Source organism: Mauremys mutica, chromosome 7 (genome assembly GCF_020497125.1).
Source record: "Mauremys mutica isolate MM-2020 ecotype Southern chromosome 7, ASM2049712v1, whole genome shotgun sequence".
NCBI classification, from domain to species: Eukaryota; Metazoa; Chordata; order Testudines; family Geoemydidae; genus Mauremys; species Mauremys mutica.
This window is the reverse complement of record NC_059078.1, coordinates 14,144,395-14,163,527: the sequence shown is the minus strand read 5'-3', so window position 1 is coordinate 14,163,527 and position 19,133 is coordinate 14,144,395. Positions and strand designations below refer to the sequence as shown.

The 19,133-nt window shown below is 41.9% G+C and overlaps 1 protein-coding gene and 1 long non-coding RNA gene across 4 annotated transcripts in view; one reads left to right on the top strand and one right to left on the bottom strand.

The window, feature by feature from the left end:
• The window catches only part of CNTN4 (contactin 4), a 669,413-nt gene that overhangs the window by 8,344 nt on the left and 641,936 nt on the right, over positions 1 to 19,133 (bottom strand). For both annotated transcript variants that reach the window (XM_045024546.1, XM_045024545.1), the window contains 5 exons: positions 8,978 to 9,136; positions 6,677 to 6,826; positions 4,931 to 5,001; positions 740 to 974; positions 84 to 199 (listed from right to left, as the gene is read on the bottom strand). In XM_045024546.1, coding sequence (XP_044880481.1) covers positions 84 to 199; positions 740 to 974; positions 4,931 to 5,001; positions 6,677 to 6,826; positions 8,978 to 9,136 — 731 coding nt within the window. The remainder of the gene's footprint in view (positions 1 to 83; positions 200 to 739; positions 975 to 4,930; positions 5,002 to 6,676; positions 6,827 to 8,977; positions 9,137 to 19,133) is intronic.
• The window catches only part of LOC123374498, a 71,119-nt gene continuing 66,526 nt past the window's right edge, over positions 14,541 to 19,133 (top strand). For both annotated transcript variants that reach the window (XR_006581126.1, XR_006581124.1), the window contains exon 1: positions 14,541 to 14,886. This is a non-coding gene — a long non-coding RNA (uncharacterized LOC123374498). The remainder of the gene's footprint in view (positions 14,887 to 19,133) is intronic.

Below are 19,133 nucleotides of genomic sequence, written 5' to 3'. Positions count from 1 at the left end.
TGTTTAGGTGACCTTCAATTATATATTGCTAGGATCTTCTCATTAAGTCTGTTCCAGCCTGATATCACATTTTATTCTCATACCTCATAACCCTGTATCCTTCCTTTACTCTGATTCTCACGTGGAGAGGCCCAATAAACTTCAATGTCCGAAGCAGAAAGGCTTTTGGCAAAGACGCTGGTTGGAGCTCTGGTGGGTTCTATATGTATAGTTTTGGGGGAAAAAAAGGACTCAGTATAGGTTCTAGGCTTAACTTTGCTTCAGGATTTACTCCTCTCACTGGAAGAGAGTGGGGTTAGGCAGCCAAAAAGAATGTTTCAAATTAAAATGGTGACCCATCAGGCCAAGGCAGGAATTCATTATGCCAATGTGTAATAAATAATCAGATGTCATTGGGGGCACTTAAAGCAGGACACTATGTATTGGTATTAGGACAAGAGAAACATTTTCTAATCAGTGGACATTAATTCCTGTTAAATCTCAGTTGAATTTCTTTCAAGATTACGTATTACGTTCCCATTAATATCGAAAGATTTCACTGTGATTAATGTTATTTTAATTACTATCAAAAGAATTAGTTGTGACTCACCATTTATAATAAATCAGAGCAAGGATTAGATATCAATGGATGTGTCCACGTGGGATACTAAACCCTTTCAAAAACAGTTAGCGGCATGCCTCATGCATCGGATTTCAAGACAATGCAAAGGAAGGGAGTGCAGTGCGCAGCCTACTGTACCTTCTTCTGCAGAATATACAACTGTCACGGGGCTAAAAGAACCTTCCCCTTTATTGTTGTACACGCCCACTTTAACTTCATAGGGCGTGAATGGCGGCAGGCTCTCATTTCGAAACACGTATCTGGAGGCATCAGAAGAAGCTACTACAGTCTGCATCCAGCTCACTGTGCCCAAGGGTCGGAAAGCCACCACGTAACCAAAGCCACCTCCGTTCTGTAATTCTTCAGGCACCGTCTATAAGGAGGGCAGATCATACACAGAATAATCAGTAGTGTCAGGTATTGCCTGGATTTATTTCTCCTTCTCGCAGGTTTTCCATTCTCAGTTTGGTCCCTTTAAGAAACTCCCTCATAAATGGCACATTCAAAACAGGAAACAACGGTAGTTCTGCAGTAGGAGCAGCTAATAATTAGGCCAGAGCATCTAATTGCCAAATATCTGCAAGGCAGCTCCTCAAATTCATATAGAAATTTCTGTATAAAACATTCTGAGCCACATCATAACTGCAGACACAACTGTCTACCTCTCTTAGGGCTGGCTACAGCCCTGTGATAGCACCTATCTTTGTAGCATATCCCAGGTAAATTAAATCCGCAGAACAGCTCCCGTTTGTTTTCAGTCAGTTTTTCATCTGCATCTCTAAGTTAATATGTGGCTCCATTGTTTATATAAACTGACATCAACCATGTGTATTTACTATTCAGATCTCTGACTTTATAACCATCAAAGGCATTAGCTTGTGTGCTCCTCTGGCTACTCTGTGTGCAGTTTCCAAATTCCTGGTCATGGTAAGTAGCTTGTTTTCAGGCAAAGAGCATAGTGTGAAGTATACTAATAGCTGTAAGATAGCAGTGAGTGGCATGTCATAAAAGTGATGGAGAATGGCAGGCAAATGATGTATCACATCTAGATGAAGAGATTTGTCCCCTTCAAGTCACTTTTGTACATGCTGCAATTGCCTAGCTTCATATTTTTAACCTTAGAAAAGGAACATAAGCAGTAAAAGCCCCAAGTCAGTAAAAGCATCCCTATACTCAATTATGTACTTTAGTCTCACTAAAGTCAATGAATCTTACGTGTGTGCTTTTTCTGAGTATCAGAGTAAAAAAAAAGTTACTTTAAATGAGTGCTCCATAATCAGTGTTATATGGATTTAAAAAAAAAGATAAGAAAATGACTCTGTGTTGATCATTTTAGAGGAGCCTAAACTAAGATACTTGCAAAGCCTGATTCAAAGTCATGGATGATGTTTTTGACATCTCTTTAATGCTTTAAAAAAAAAGTATATTGAGTGTCTTTAAGGGATTCAGTGAAACTAATTAGTCCAAGGGAGGATAAGGTTCAACACATTGAGCCATGTAGTGAGGATAAAAACACATTTGCAGATTTTTAATAATCTTAAAAAATACCTCTGGTGACTCACAGCTGCCAGGGTGCTCAAAAGAGGTGCTGAGTGTGGGCAGTATCAAATCTAGTGACGTTAATGGCTAGTTTAACTCACTCCATCGTACCACAATATGAAAATATGAGCAGTCAAAACAACGAATGTTTCATCCTCAATTGCCTTCAAGATTTTTTCATTTGTGTTTTCTTCTTCTCTAGGCTTTGTGATAGACTGAAATCAGCTGGTAATGCAAGTTCTATATGAGACACCTTCAGATCATTTACTGTTATACAACGAAAATAGCCTGGCGCTAATCACCCACAACTCACCAAGCAAATCAGCACCTCTCAGGATTTGGCCTCTTGAAACTTATTTTATACACCAAGGTTAATCCTCTGTGCAGTGGCTGGCCTGAGTAATCAGATCAGATGATGGGCAGGTATGTAGAGGACCAAGAATGGAGGAATCCTACCCCCTGTCCCCAGACTATGGAGCTGCTTCCTGGGGTGGAGGACAAGAGGATCCTTTCTCTCTCTCTACTCCCTAGCTCAGCCCATCCGTGTTCTGCCATTGTCCGTGCTGATGTGCAGGGGTCATCGTGGAGCTGAGCTCACTGCCACACAGTAGGGCACACATTCTGCACCACCCACCCACAGCCAGCTCCACCCGCCTTGCACAGCAAACATGCATTAGTTCCATTGCTTGGAGAGCTTCCATGGGCATGGAAGAACAGGCTGGATTTTAGTCCAATTGACTGAAAGGCAGGAACCTTTTCAATAAATGTGGTCTTGTGCTCACATACACAGGCATAAGTCAGCAGTATCTCCACTGGAGAATGAAAATACAATGGGATAGAATCGGCGTGAGCAGATCAGCATCACTCATGTGCTGCACACTACATAAGAACGGCCATACTGGGTCAGACCAAGGGTCCATCTAGCCCAGTATCCTGTCTTCCGACACTGGCCAGTGGCTGGTGCCCCAGGGCATGAAAGGAACCAGGTAATCATCAAGTGATCCATCCCCTGTTGCTCATTCCCAGCTTCTGGCAAACAGAGGCTAGGGACACCATCCATGCCCATGCTGGTTAATAGCCATTGATGGACCTATCCTCCATGAATTTATCTAGTTCTTTTTTGAACCCTGTTATGGTCTTGGCCTTCCCAACATCCTCTGGCAAGGAGTTCCACAGGTTGAATGTGTGTTGTGTGAAGAAATACTTCCTTTTATTTGTTTTAAACCTGCTGCCTATTAATTTTATTTGATGACCCCTAGTTCTTGTGTTATGACAAGGAGTAAATAATATCTCCTTATTTACTTTCTTCACACCAGTCATGATTTTATAGACCTCTGTCATATCCCCCCTTAGCCGTCTCTTTTCCAAGCTGAAAAGTCCCAGTCTTATTAATCTCTCCTCATATGGAAGCCGTTCCATACCCCTAATAATTTTTGTTGCCCTTTTCTGAACCTTTTCCAATTCCAATATATCTTTTTTGAGATGGGGCGACCACATCTGCACACAGGATTCAAGATTTGGGCGTACCATGGATTTATATAGGGGCAACATGATATTATCTATCCCTTCCTTAATTATTCCAAGCATTCTGTTTGCTTTTTTGACTACCGCTGCACATTTTTGGAGAACTATCCACAATGACTCCAAGATCTCTTTCTTGAGTGGTAACAGCTAATTTAGCCTCTTGAAACTTATTTGTCCCCATCATTTTATATGTATAGTTGGGATTATGCTTTCCAATGTGCATTACTCTGCATTTATCAACATTAAACTTCATCTGCCATTTTGTTGCCCAGTTACCCAGTTTTAAGAGATCCTTCTGTAGCTCTTTGCAGTCTGCCTGGGGCCTTGGTTTTAACTATCTTTAGTAATTTTGTATCATCTGCAAATTTTGCCACCTCACTGTTTACCCCTTTTTCCAGATCATTTATGAACATGTTGAATAGGATTGGTCTCAGAACAGACCCCTGAGGGACACTAGTATTTACCTCTCTCCATTTTGAAAACTGACCATTTATACCTACCCTTTGTTTCCTATCTTTCAACCAATTACCAATCCATGAGAGGACCTTCCCTCTTATCCCGTGGCAGTTTACTTTGCCAAGAGCCTTTGGTAAGGGACCTTGTCAGAGGCTTTCTTAAAATCCAAGTACACTATATCTACTGCATCCCCTTGGTTGACCCCCTCAAAGAATTCTAGTAGATTGGTGAGGCATGATTTCCCTTTACTAAAACCATGTTGACTCTTCCTCAACAAATTATGTTCATATATATGTCTGACAATATTGTTCTTAATTATAGTTTCAACCAGTTTGCGCAGCACTGAAGTCAGGCTTACAGGCCTGTAATTGCCGGGATCACCTCTGGAGCCCTTTTTAAAAATTGGCATCTCATTAGCTATCCTCCAGTCACCTGGTACAGAAACTGATTTAAATAAAAGGTTACAGACTACAGTTAGTAGTTCTGCAATTTCACATTTGAGTTCCTTCAGAACTCTTGGGTGAATACCATATGGTCCTGGTGACTTATTGCTGTTTAATTTATGAATTTGTTCCAAAACCTCCTCTAATGATACCTCAATCTGGGAGAGTTCATCAGATCTGTCACCTAAAAAGAATGGCTCAGATCTGGGACTCTCCCTCACATCCTCAGCCATGAAGGCTGATGCAAAGAATTCATTTAGTTTCTCTGCAATGGCCTTATCGTCCTTGAGTGCTCCTTTAGCACCTCGATCGTCCAGCCTTATAAAACAGATGCATTAATTCTCCCATTGGTTTATACTTCACTTACCTCCCAGGTAATGACCAGCTCCGACTTGCTCCCTCCACCTCCGCTGACATTAGCTGGGGTGATTTCAGGAACTGTGTAAAAGAAATGTTACAGTAGGTAGCATGGAAAGCACAAGCAATTAATTTTGAAGCTAGAAGTGTGATTCATTTTAACTAGAGGAAGAAAGAGGCACATGTAGCACTGGCATCTTGTGACTTTTCCCTTTTGGGACAATGAGCCTGACTATCAAAGGAGCACAGGGAACAGATACTTCCAGCTTTTTGTCAGTCAGATGGACAAAGAGCATGTCTATTATCCATCTACCTAGTTGCTAATTGCTTGTTTTAAATATTTATTTTTCTATATAACAAGGTCCATTAATTTTCACAATATTGATTCCTGCTTTTCAATTTAGAGCCAAATCCTGCAGTCAGTAGGAATTTTTCCTGAGTTAAGACAGAGCAAGAACTACAAGATTGAACCCATAATGAACAGTCCTGGTGATAATTGCCTGGGGTGATCTCTCCAACCCCGCTCCAAGACCTTTAGGGCAGGTGAAAGGGCCAGAGCCGCATAAAGGGGCCCTTGGCTCAGACACTGCAGGAGACGGCTATAAGGCTGCCTTGTAAGGGTCTCCTAATGAGCACTAGTTTAAAAGGTGTCAGGGAGTGTTGCTTGTCAGGAGTGAGGATACAGCCCACAGTGCTGCAGAGATTATGGGCAGTGCTGTGGCCCAGAGGACAATCCAGAGAGGCTGCAGTAAATAACGCTGGTGGAAATTTTTTTGACAAACATTATTTCTGGTGGAAATGCTGCATTGTCTAACCCAAAATGTGTCATGGAAACATACTGGTGTCAGTGAGAATTTCAAGAAAGACCCACCCCAGAGTAGCCAAAAGCCTAGTGGTGAAGGTTGTCTGTTTGATTCATTTTAAACAGAGAAAGAAAGAGGCACATGCAGCACCAGCATCTTGTCTTTCACTGCAGTGGGGAAAGGCTCCAGCAGTGGGGAGCTGTCAGAGCCTTTCCTGGCTACCTTCCCCCCTGCCAGAGCCTTTCCATGTTGCTAGAGCCTTTCCCTGTGACAGGGAAAGACTCTGGCAGTGGGACACGACGCTTCAGGGAAAGGCACTGCTTGGGTGTGTACAGTGCTGTAGAGATTACGTACTCTAACCTGAGAGATCAGGAGCATCCTTACTTGCCCAAGCAGTGCCTCAGTATATGCTGCTATTCATACCCATGCTGAAAGGGTGTGAAATGTATGTACTCTACACTCCGCCATAAGGAGTGCGAAGTGTAAATGTACCTGAGAGGAGTAGACCAGAAACTCTCCTCCGATCTGTAGAAAAAAGTAATCATACTGTACTCTACTCTCTAGAGTGTTTCCTCCGCACATATGTGGGACAACATAGGGATTACTAGACTGGTTCACATCAGTATCTTCAGAGGAAGCTGAATTCACTTCTCCTCAAATGCCCTTTGTCAGCTGGGCTTTACAGGACATGAGGGAATTGGGGGAATTCTTCCCGGTCATGTACTTCTAGAAAGCATGGATTAAAGCCCATCTTGGCCTCATTTTTTCTATTAATTCTATTCTACTCTATTTGTGTGTGCTCTTTGTAAATGTTATATGATGAGGCAGAGGAGAAACTAGATAATATAACTGTCATATAGAAAATACTTCCTAACCTTGTTCCAGGTAACCTACTGCTTATGGCAGGGTGCTTTTATAAAAAGACTTTATTGAGCTTCCTTTCTACTACTTACGAGCTTCTTCAGTTCTTCTTTTCTCTGAGGGTCTGCTTGGTTCCCCAATCCCAATGAGGTTGGCTGCAACTGCTCGGAATTCATACTCAACCCAAGGGTTTAATCCCACCACGGTTGCAGTGAATGTCTTGCCATCAATGATATCTGGAACTGAAATATACCCCCAGGTTAGGAGAGCGAAAGTTGGACAGTAAGAGCAATTACACATATTCAGTCATTGAAGAACAGTAGCCTCTTGATCTATAGGCACAGTCTTGAAACTATTAAACAATAGAAGATCATCCTGAGAGCGGAACGATTAAGGACTATGAATCTGGGCCCTTAGTGTGTCTTCCCATTTTACTCTTTTGTCAATGCTTAGTATGGGGAAGCAAAGCAGGCTGTATACAAACAATATGCAGGCATCAAGGAAATTGACTTTTCATCCTCACAGAATTACCACAGTATCCTTATAGGGTCTCATTAAAAGGTAACACAACTTAGGCCTGATCTGCACACAGTTTTTGTACCATATGATTATTTTGTTTAGGTGGTTATTGGTTTAACTAATAGAGATATACTGGTTCAAACCCTAGTGTGGATTCAGTTACACAGGTAAGAAGGTGCCTTATAGCATTATAGCTTATTTCCCTTCCCATGCAGGAATAGGTATACTAGTAAAAGCACATTTATATCAGTATAATTATGTTCTCTGTAGGGAGGCTGTATAATTTTAACTATATGGGATTGGTTAAAACAGTACAACGTTCATGTGTAGAGAAGGCTTTCCATACATACTGTAGCATTCTGAACTTTTTGCTTACAACAGTTGAAACAATTTTTATAAATTGTGTCTTTCATAACAATTAGCTGAATCAAATGAACATATTTAAGAATGAGCAAATATACAGTGGAGAAAGTAATTCCGCCAAAAGAGACGGTGCTCCAGATGACACTGTCTGTCACCTGAAAGATGTCTTTACCGTACCATAGTTGTTGTCATGGTTGTACATCACCAGCGTATAGGGTGACCAGATGTCCTGATTTTATAGGGACAGTCCTGATTTTGGGGTCTTTTTCTTATATAGGCTCCTATTTCCCCCACCCGATTTTTCACACTTGCTGTCTGGTCACCCTCAGGGCCGGCTCCAGAGCCCAGCGGGGCAAGCACCCGCCTGGGGCGGCCCTTTTCCGGGGGGGCGGCAGGCTGGGCCGTGGACCTGCCGCAGTCATGCCTGTGGGAGGTCCACCGGAGCCCCGGGAGCAGCGGACCTGCCGCAGGCATGACTGCGGAGGGGACGCTCGGCCGGCGGCTCCAGTGGACCTCCCGCAGGCATGACTGCGGACGGTTCGCTGGTCCCGCGGCTTGGCTGGACCTCCCGCAGGCATGCCTGCGGCAGCTCAACCGGAGCCGCCGGACCAGTGAACCGCCCGCAGCTGCGGGAGGTCCAGCCGAGCCGCGCGACCAGCGGACCCTCCGCAGTCATGCCCGCGGGAGGCCCGCTGCTCCCGCGGCTCGGGGGCGCCTCCCGGGCATGACTGCTTGGGGCGGCCAAATTTGTAGAGCCGCCCCTGGTCACTCTACTGGCGTAGTAGTGTGTAATATTTGAAAGAATGGAATGAAACCTTTCCCCGAAAATACAATTGAGAAAAACTGATGAGAAAAACTGATTGAGTAATACCACAGCAAGGTTGGCAAATCATGAAAAGGATTAAGAAAGACCAAATGTATCGCTGTTAGAGCTGGACAGGAAGTGGTTTTCCCATTCCATGAAACTTTTTGAAATTTTAGCCATTTTTCCCGTTCCATCTTGAGACAAACCTGAGACTTTCTGAAGTTTTTCTGTGAAAAATGGGAGGGACCCACCTAATCATAGCCAGGTGGTCAGGGCACTCACCTAGGACATGGGAGACCTAGGGGAGAATTCCTGATTCAGACCAGGAACTTGAACCTGTGTCTTCCACATCTCAGGTAAGTGCCCTAACCACCAGGCTATTGGCTATCCTGGAGCAGGTGGCGGATTGCATATCTGTCTGTTTCTCTCTCCCTCACAGACCTGAGGAACCTTTCCTGACAAAAGTTTTATCTCAACGGGTAGGTTCCTGGAAAAAGTTTCAGTTTCACTGAATTGGCATTTTCAGACAAAAAGGGTTTTGGTGAAAAATTCCCAACCAGTTGTAATCACTGTGCTGGAAGATGAGTTATTCTGGCTGTATAGCTAACATTACTCTTTCTGTATGTGTGTGTACTGATGGATCAGTTTTTACATGTACAGAATTCTTTCATGGCCAACTTTAGTTACTATTGAGTGCTGCATTTACCTGTGTTCACTGCTTGCCATCCCACAGAAAATGGGGTCCTTGCTTGAATTACATACATAGTAATGGGGCTGTGATTATCTGCTCCTGGCCTCCAGGATAACTGAGCTGTAGTGTCAGTGATTTCATCTATTGTCACGGCTTCAGGTGGGCCTGGTGGACCTGTGATAAAATACATACAAAACAGTTCAGCTCAAATCATTGAGATGACATAATATAGCATGTGAAGGAAGGAATGTTCTATTCTTCATTTAAGATTCAGTAACAGAAAGCTCAGCCTTAGAACAGAATGGCTCTGTGGTTTTTGCCTCTAGCACCTAGACCTAGGATCAGCCCTAGCTGTTTTGCCACCTGGGGTGAAAAATGTACTTGGCACATACCCCCTTGCAGAGGTATGGCAAAAAACAACAACACCAAAATCTCCCAAAACAAACCAAAAACCCACAACAGCCAAACAACTGTCCAATCAGCAGAGCAAAACAAAGGCCGGCCAATCAGAGCAGAGCAAAAACAGCTGGCTAATCAGAGTGGAGCAAAAACAGCCTGTCAGAGGAGAGGGGAAAAGAAGCACCCAGTGGTGTGGTGGATCCCCAAGGAAGTCGGTGCCCAGGGCTACTGCTCAGCCCTAGAACCAGCACTACCCAGACCTACCAGACCTTACTGGCAGACCATGGGCAGTGTAGCCCATCCAGAAGAGAATTGCTACAGTTGAAGTAGACTTTACAGCAGAGAATTTAATTAGAAAAACACATAAGAATGTGCTTAGGTGCTTTCTAGACAACTTAAACTCATGCTTAAATGATTTGCAGAATCAGGGCTTTAAAGCGATAGTATATCTCGTTCAGTCACTTTACTGTAGTAATAATCCAATGCAATTAGTTTAGAATTTGTACAGACCTCTGTGTGAAATAGCTATTATCAGAGAGCATTCAACAGCAATGGCCTGAAAAGAATTAACCTGTAGTGCCAAATATCCAAAAGAAGAAACATAAAAGTTTGTTCTCCTAATTCCAAGAAGTCAGACTCTTCCTCTTTACTAACTACTGAAGTTGGAAAATCTTTGCTTGATAGCCAACTGGGTTTCCTCTGGTGATAAAACGGACAACTTTCCTGCAAACTCAAGCCATGATTTGGATAGGTCTAGAGTGTAAGTGCACAGGAAAGGACAAAGACTTCAAACTTCTGATTTCCTTCTATAAAGAAGAAAGGCAGGAGTATGATACAGATAAAGCAGGGCCGCCCAGAGGATTCCGGGGGCCTGGGGTCTTCGGCAGCAGGGGGCCTTTCCGTTCCGGGACCCGCCGCCAAAGTGCCCCAAAGACCCGTGGCGGGCCCCCCCCGCCGCCAAATTACCGCCGAAGTGGGACCCGCCACTGAAGTGCAGCCCGGTCTTCGGTGGTAATTCGGCGGCGGGGGGCCCCCACCGTGGGTCTTTGGGACACTTCGGCGGCGGGTCCCAGAACGGAAGGGCCCCCCTGCTGCTGAATTACCGCCGAAGACTGAGCTGAACTTCGGCGGCGGGTCCCGCTTCGGCGATAATTCGCCAGTGGGGGGTCCTTTCCCCCCGGAGCGCAAGGACCCCCCGCCGGTGAAGACCGGGAGCGGAAGAAGCTCCTGGGCCCGGCCCTGCAAGAGTTTTCCGGTCCCCTCTGGAGCGAGTGAAGGACCCCGCTCCAGGGGCCCCGAAAAACTCTCGTGGGGGCCCCTGTGGGGCCCGGGGCCTGGGGCAAATTGCCCCTCTTGCCCCCCCCTCTGGGCGGCCCTGAGATAAAGACCTATTTAAAACCTGGTTAAGAGAAGGCTTTACTAGAGCTGGTTGAAATTTTTAAAAATTCAATGACATTTCAAAATTCTAAAATAAGAAAAAAAACCCTACATTTTCACAATCCTCTTCCCTCTCATCCCCTCATTTTTGCCGACTGTAATATTGGTGGATATGTTTCAAATTTCAAAATTCCAAAGGAAAAAAAATCAAAAGTATTTTTTGCAAAATTTGGCAGAAATTGATTTACAAGATTTTCCAGCTTTTAAATCTAGATTATTTAGACCAACAGGCCTCTCACCTAGTACCTTATTCAAATACCCAATATAATATCACTTTAGATTACCTGCTGTAAGACTTGCTTCTTTTGCAACCAGCCTGGTCAAGTGTCTTACAAATTAGACAACAAACCCTCCCCAATAACACCAAACTTTGAAGCAACTGCTGTGATACTTTTTACTTCCAAGACTCTGGGAGAGTACAGTTCTCCTTAGACAAGATAGTTTGATAACATCTTAGAAGTTCTTCAGTGTTATACTAATTAAATTTACTGAAAACTAGAGACACAGCTGGAAAAGGGAGAGAAGAGAAAATGAAATTAAGATACTGATCTACCCTCATTTCAGCAATGTGTGCCTGTTTTAGCTGCAAGCATGCACAGTCTAGAGACACTATCATTACATAGCTTCAGAATGAGTAGAACGCTAAGCCTGTGATGGGTGGCTTATTTGTTATTTATACAATGCCACAGGTATGCTTGTTCAGTATTATCTTGTCAGTTTTTCTTGTTTTGTATCCTCTGACATAAGGTACCTAATTTATTTGAATTCTAGATGTGAATAACACACCATATCTAATCTGTGTTATTAATTTAACCTAATTTGAATGGCTATATTGTACATTTATTAAAACTTTTTCTTTGCATTTAACAACACACTTTTATGGGATGTATCCTCTTTCTCCATGCCTATCCTCACAGCATCTTAGTGGGTCTCTACAGAGGAACAATTTTTGTGTGCCCCAGTAAAGGGGGAGAGAGAAGAACAGAAAAATCTATTTTATGATTTTATACTCTCACCCATGATCACAGTATCTGAGTGTCTTGCTTGAAACTTGGTAGCTATAAGTCCTTAGTAGACTTTATGGAGTCTCTGGCTCACCTCCTTTTTGGGCTCAAACTCTGGTTTGGTGTTTTTTGTTTTATTTGTTTGTTATGGGTTTTTTATTTTTATTTTTATTTTTGGGAGGTATAGGAGGGTGTCTGTGTGGTGTCATTCTGCCTATTATGCAAAGGCAAAAAATATGAACAAAATGTCAGTGTAGTAGGGTGACCTTGTCCCGATTTTATAGGGATAGTCCCAATATTTGGGGCTTTGTCTTATATAGGCACCTATTACCCCCCACCCGGTCCCGATTTTTAACACTTGCTGTCTGGTCACTCTACAGTGTAGTGAGAATGAAACTCATCTAGACAAAGCACGGAACATGTGAGCATTCAAGGAGGTCTTGAAAGAGTCAGCATTCTTGCCCAGGCAGGGGTGCTGTCGTTTTGGGAGGTAGCCTCTCCAGCATGAGTATGGAAAGGCAGAAAATAACAGAGCCGTGACCCTCCTGCTGCTCCTCTGTTATGAGACCATAGACCATAACCTTGCAAAGGATGGCTCCCCTCTTCTGGAAGACATATGGATCTTTAACAGCATAAGGTCTTGCAGGTCATGAACATGGGCCTACAGGTCCCCAGGTAGTGCTCGGACTGCAGTGGCCATCTGTCAGCTCGCTGGAACTGAAGAAGAGGACTAGCAGAGCTTTAGCTCACTCTGGGATCCGTCCACAAAATATCCTGATTGGGGGAGATGTCTGGCCCGACAGATTGGCTCAGATGCACAACTTAAGCCATCAGGAGGCCCAGGAAGTTATCTGAGCAACTAGGTGAATCCCTGGCTGGCTGCCACTTTGTACCCTACCTAGTTCCTGTCCTCCTTATCCCAGATCTTCCTCTGCTCCCAATTCCTATTTTCATACCTCGGTCCAGCTTCCTGCTCCTTTGCTCTACCTATTGTAGTAAGATGAGGCCCTGAAACACAAAACCTTGGTATCAGAGGCCCGGTATGAGGCCTGAGGCGTGAACTAAAGTAATGGCCAAGACTTTGCTAACATAAAGGAAAGTTAAGCTGTGAGCCAGAGGCAGGCCCTGCTCACAAATGTTGGCAAGAAGAAGGCTGCTAATTGGACTTATACACATATCTAAAGGGTATCAAGTACTAATAGGATAAACATGTGCCAGGATGGCACCAGAACAGTCCACAGAGATAACACATTCCACAGAGATGAACACATTCCACAGAGATAACGAGGAACAGGCTGACCCATCCTAAAAGACAGGGCCAAAAGGATAATATGATGGATAGACTTGTTTGTTTGAACCAACATGTACCAGGAGACAGGCAGCACCCCAACACGCAGAGGGGTTGTACCTCAATGTGTCAGGAGTGATGTGTAACTTGCTTGTACCTGTAGAATGGATCCCTGAGTGGATGTCTTTGTCTGACCTAGGGGGCAGTGGTAAATCCCGCCACTGACTGAGCCCGTCCATTGTCAGGGAGCACATACATACTAGCAGAATTATAGACATCTGATTCGGGGAGCTACAGACTGTATTTTGTTTGGCAGTAAACCTGGGTGTGTGACTTCCTACCTTATCAGAGTCTGTGGTCATTGGCGGTTCTCTCGGGGTCTGTTGTGTCAGCTATCTGCGCAGAGCTGGGGCAGCACACAGAGGGAACACACGCACGTAGCCGACTGTTATCATCATTGAACAGAGCAGATGTCTGAAAACGTGGGTGACCCCAACGGCTGATTTGGTGAGTAAGCGAGCTGTCCGCTGTAGGAATCACGATCTAACATGACAGAAAACCACGAGCTAGGGAATCCCCTTAACCCCTCCCTGCAAATCCCCACAGAGTTTAAAAAATATAATGGGGAAGAAACATGTAATGTAATTTGTAAGGCTAGAGCAGAGACAGTAGCCTTGAAATGTAGAACTATAGTGCAAACTATAACCATGGCTGTTAAGTGGTTAAAACAGCACACTGCAAAATTGGCAGGGCAAGTAACAGTAACAAAGAAAGAGTTAAAAGAATCAAAAGATGCTACACAGACCTGGAATGCTCCCACCTCCCTTGCAGGGTGGCAAGCAGCCCAGAGACAACCAGGAACAGAATAAAACATTGGAAACAGCTGCAAGGAACCTACCAAAAAACCCATGTGCCGTCTCCTATTATTAATATTGGTGGCAAACAGCAGGCTTCAGGTAGCTCTCCTGTGCCTGAAGAATGGGGATAGAAGTGGAAAAAGGTGCCCTAGTAAAATTAAAAGATGAAACAGGGTCCACTGCAGTGCAACCACTTATGATAAAAGCCAGGTTCTGGTAGAACCTAAACCAGGACCTAGACTGTCAGAAGAGGACAAGTAAGTGCACAAATTACTTTCACTGAATTGGTAAATCAAATGAAGGAAAAGGTGGAACAGTTCACAGGACACATTACAACACAGGAGCTGTGACTGAATTGTGGGGGAGTGAATAAAAAGGAATTTCAAAGTCAAAAACTAAAATTGAGCAGGTTAACACCTAGAATTGATGCATTAACATATGGAGTTGCCCAAAAACAGTTAACTGCAGGAAGAAAAGGGCTCTCCTTCAATCTGTTTGGCATGCAGACAAAAGCAACAGACACTGGGGGAACAAATTCAGGTTTCACAAGAGCAGATAATTATTCCCACTCTCATCTCAGAGCCAGGGTTAAAACCCAGGGTGCGGTTTCCCAACTGCTTTGACCCACGGAACCACACTCTGCACTCAGCTAAAAATATAACTTCTTTTCTCAAATATTTTTACATACCAGCATGTTTTCTTTTATATCCTTTATCAGTTTGCTAAACTTGCTGCTACTGCCTGTACCTTAAGAGTTAATCTTTCTTGGCTCAAATCTCACTACCTTCCTAGGTAGCTTTTCAACATCCCATACTCCTTTTTCCCTGCCTCTCCTCACTTTGACTCTTTCTCTGTGTTAAAAGTTATAGTTTTTACAGAAACCTCCAAAAGATAAAGCAATTGAAAACAGAACAAAACAAGAAACGAAAAGAAAACAAGGTAAAAACTTTACTTCAAATAAACCAGTAAATTAATTATTTTAACCCTTCAGGAATGCAACAGCTGGAATTATTCCTAACTTTCTTGAAGATATGGTTGCCAAGCACTCTGCTTCTAATCCTAATCACTCACTAATATTTGAAACATGGGCTTTTCTTATTTCCATATAGCACAGTTTTAAAATAGTGTTAAATACAAAGTAATGCAAAATTCCTTGTTACCAAATTAATACAATACATTTGGCAAATATTAATATATATTTCTATCAATTTTTGTTAAAAGTTTTAAATAAGGTAATAACTTGTTTATTCAAATGTTTAACCCTTTTTATTTTTGTTTGCCTTATTTGGTATACTTATGAAAATTCTGGCACCATTTGTTTTTAATTGTAAATTAGTCCTGTATGTCATGTGTGTTGTCCTGTGTTGTGTGTGTCATGTGACTATTTTTTATTATTTTTATTTTGTTGCAACAAAAGTCAATTTTATACCCTTTTAAAAAATATATGTATATGTGGTACCACACTATTTTAAGATCATGGATGGGGTATAATCATAATATTACCAACACCAATTTTTTTGTGCAAAGTTCAAAAAGGTTTCAGTTACAAATATGTGTACATATGTTTCTGTCTCAACAAATAATGCAATTGCAAACAAAAATAATTCTCTTTTATTAGTCATGGTTTTGTTTTGTTTTTTAAGTTTTTTTTATTTGTTATTCAAAGGAAAAATGTCAGGGGAAACCTCAACATTAAGGTAAAGATAATATTAACAAAATGTAAATTTCTTGTTTGGGTTTTTATAAACTTGTTTGCACTTTTAAATATAGTTATAAGAATGTGATAGCAAAAATGTTTAAAAATATCAATTTAGGCATAAAGCAAACCAAACAATTTCAACAGGTTTCCACGTTTTCAATAGGTTTTCACCTTTGGATCCTAAACAGAACAAAGCATCATGAAAGTTTAATATTGTCAAAGTATTTGCATGGACCTGTATTTAAAATTTATTTTGGTTTAATTTTATAGTTGGTTTAATTTTATACACTTTTCTTTTATTATGTTAATGGGAAGCAGTGGTTGTTAAAGATTGTGCTTCTAAACAGTTAAGAGTGAAATTGGTATCACAAGCAAATTAACTCTAAAAAGCTTGGTAAAAATTATGCTATTGACTCTTTTGCTAAAACAGAGTGTTCATCAGGAAAAAAAAGCAATACGCCTTCGCACAGAAGATTGTGAGCATTTATTTTAGCAGTTAAGCATTACATTTAGTATAAAATATTAGTAATGCACCTCAAATAAAAATGAATGTCTATACAACAATTGCAAAAGTATAGCTTGTGTTATAAAAGACTCGGTCCCTATTACATTGTCCCTATTACATTGTAAAGAAACTTAGTTAAATTTTGTATTAAGTTTGGGTTTCTGAAAACAAAAACAAGAAAACAAACAAAAACTTTACTATGTTAACTAACAAAAGTTGTTTAAGTTGCATCCCACAGACCAAAGACACCAGAAAAATATCAGAATACAGTGAAGAAACCCCCAAGCATCAAGAAAAGAACAATGAAGTGCTTTATAAATAAGAGACTGGTCATATACACCTCTATCTACCACATATGGACAACTAAGTTAACAATCAGCTAAAAACCACTAGCTGGAGCAGGATAAACTCTCATTTAATTTCAACTTGGTTACTGTGTAAAAACAACTGTATTACTGCTGTACTACTGTATTATCATTGTACTGCTGTATTTCCATACAACATTTACAATGTGCATAACTTTGCTAAACTGCTTAACCAACACACAGGTAAAAACCAACAAATGAATGGCAGCAAACATGAAGGCAAGGACAAAACAAATTGGTAAAGAAATTAAGTTACACAGTAGCTACAAATTGGGTAAACAAATTCCCTGTTAGTACCCATCATAATTTGGATTACTGACACTGCATCCTAACTAAGGCACATGTTATTCAAAACAATCTTGCTTAGTGTCTGGATACCAATACTACATCCTGACACAGCAATATCTGATAAATTGGCTACTGTCCATTCAGTAGGTTATCTGGAAAACAACACCCATAAAAACAGCTGGATCTACGTCAACTACTGGTGTATCACGGGGCAATGCAATCCAAGGAAGAAAAAAGCTAGCCATTCCTGTTTCCTGCCCAGCAAAGCTTACCAGAGGGTGATAACCTGCAATAAGGGTGACCTATAACATGAATGAACAGTACTGGGTAGTAATTAATTACAAGACATTTATATATAAAGGCCTCATTTGTAGTGTCACTACTCCAAATTTCTGTTTTACTTATATACATAATACTGTGGAACACAGTAACAATGCCTATCCCACTATTTCAAAACACTCAGCCTATTACTAATGATGATACAGGTGATAACTACAATTGTATTTCTATCTGTGTCACCAAAGTAAAAGGGCCAGAGTACAACACCAGACTGGAAAAACATGGTTATGCTTGGATATAAGGCGGTGTCATATGTACACATACATACTATACATATATAAGCATATATTCTACAAATATATACACCATATCCATATTATTCACATATATTAATTATTTGGGAGTGCCTCTGACACTCAATCAATACTACATTTCTCAGTCATGGTCCCAGGACTAACATTCCAAGTTCCACCATAAGGCACTAAAAAATAATTGGATAATAAAATCTGTCTATTAGTCGTATGAGGGAATGTGCAGACTGAAAAGACAGGTGGGGCATGAGTGTAAGGATGGTAAAATGAGGTAACCACATAACAGTGTTTAGCCCACTGGTTTATCTGGAGTCCATGATTATGGTTTTCTGGGACGATGGGTAAACATCCTCCCCATAAAAAGACAAAAAAGTAGGGGAATGTAGTAAGATGAGGCCCTGAAACACAAAACCTTGGTATCAGAGGCCCGGTATAAGGCCTGAACTAAAGTAATAGTCAAGACTTGCCTAACATAAAGCAAAGTTAAGCTGTGAGCCAGAGGCAGGCCCTGCTCACAAAAGTTGGCAAGAAGAAGGCTGCTAATTGGACTTAAACACATATCTAAAGGGTATCAAGTACTAACAGGATAAACATGTGCCAGGATGGCACCAGAACAGTCCAGTACAAAAACATTCCACAGAGATAATGAGGAACAGGCTGACCCATCCTAAAAGACAGGGTCAAAAGGATAATATGATGGATAGACTGGTTTGTTCGAACCAACAGGAGAGAGGCAGCACCCCAACATGCAGAGGAGTTGTACCTCGATGCGTCAGGTGTGATGTGTAACTTGTTTGTACCTGTGTATAAGAATGGATCCCTGAGTGGATGTCTTTGTCAGTGGTAAATCCCGCCACTGACTGAGCCTGCCTGCTTTTTTTTGGGTCAAATAATTTTTAGTCTGAGAATCTTTCCCCAGCTCTACTAGTAAGGACAGCCCTCAGTATGCCTCACAATGGTGCAATAGGTATTATTCAGCCTAATATGGTTATGGAAGCTGAGGACATAAATGACTACTCATAAGGGTCAGTGGCAGAACCAAAAGTGAAGCTCGGGAGCTATGGCTCCTGGTCGCACACCCTAATGTTTTGACAATACATTTATTTGCCTTTGTGGCATGCATAAACCCTTATCAATAAGTTACCTGCTTTCTGTTTCCTCACCCATCCTGACACAGAAAGTTCCCACAGTTTCCCTGGCCCCTTTTTTCCCCTCCACTTATGTTTGAATGATTTCTTTATTTTGGTAAGATCGGTACAAATAGCAACAAAAATGGCACTGCTTTTCAATTGAGGTGGCAAAATGAACAAGAGTGTGCATAGTCACCATGGGACAACCGTCTTGTTGGAAAAGTTTCAGACTGGTGTTTTTTGTGGTGGCAAGGTCACTATTTCTGATATCATTGTGGTCATTTTGTTGTAAGAATCATGTTCTTGTTGACTGATTACAGAGCTGGTTTACGGGAAGTTACCTAACTCATGTTCTCATCAGCGGACTGTTTTGAAATGTGTATGCAAAAATATTTATCTAAAAGAATAAGGACAAAAAATATGAAACAGAAATGTAACTGTAGTAGCTGAGCTCTCTGGGGATACCGGGTAGCAGCTTTCCTTATTGGACAGGGAATGTTGAATATAACAACTAATGAGTTTTTGCTCCACACATGCTCTCACAAACAATGATTTGATGATCTGGCACATGCCATTTCATCAACAGCTGTCATCAGCATGTGTTGATAG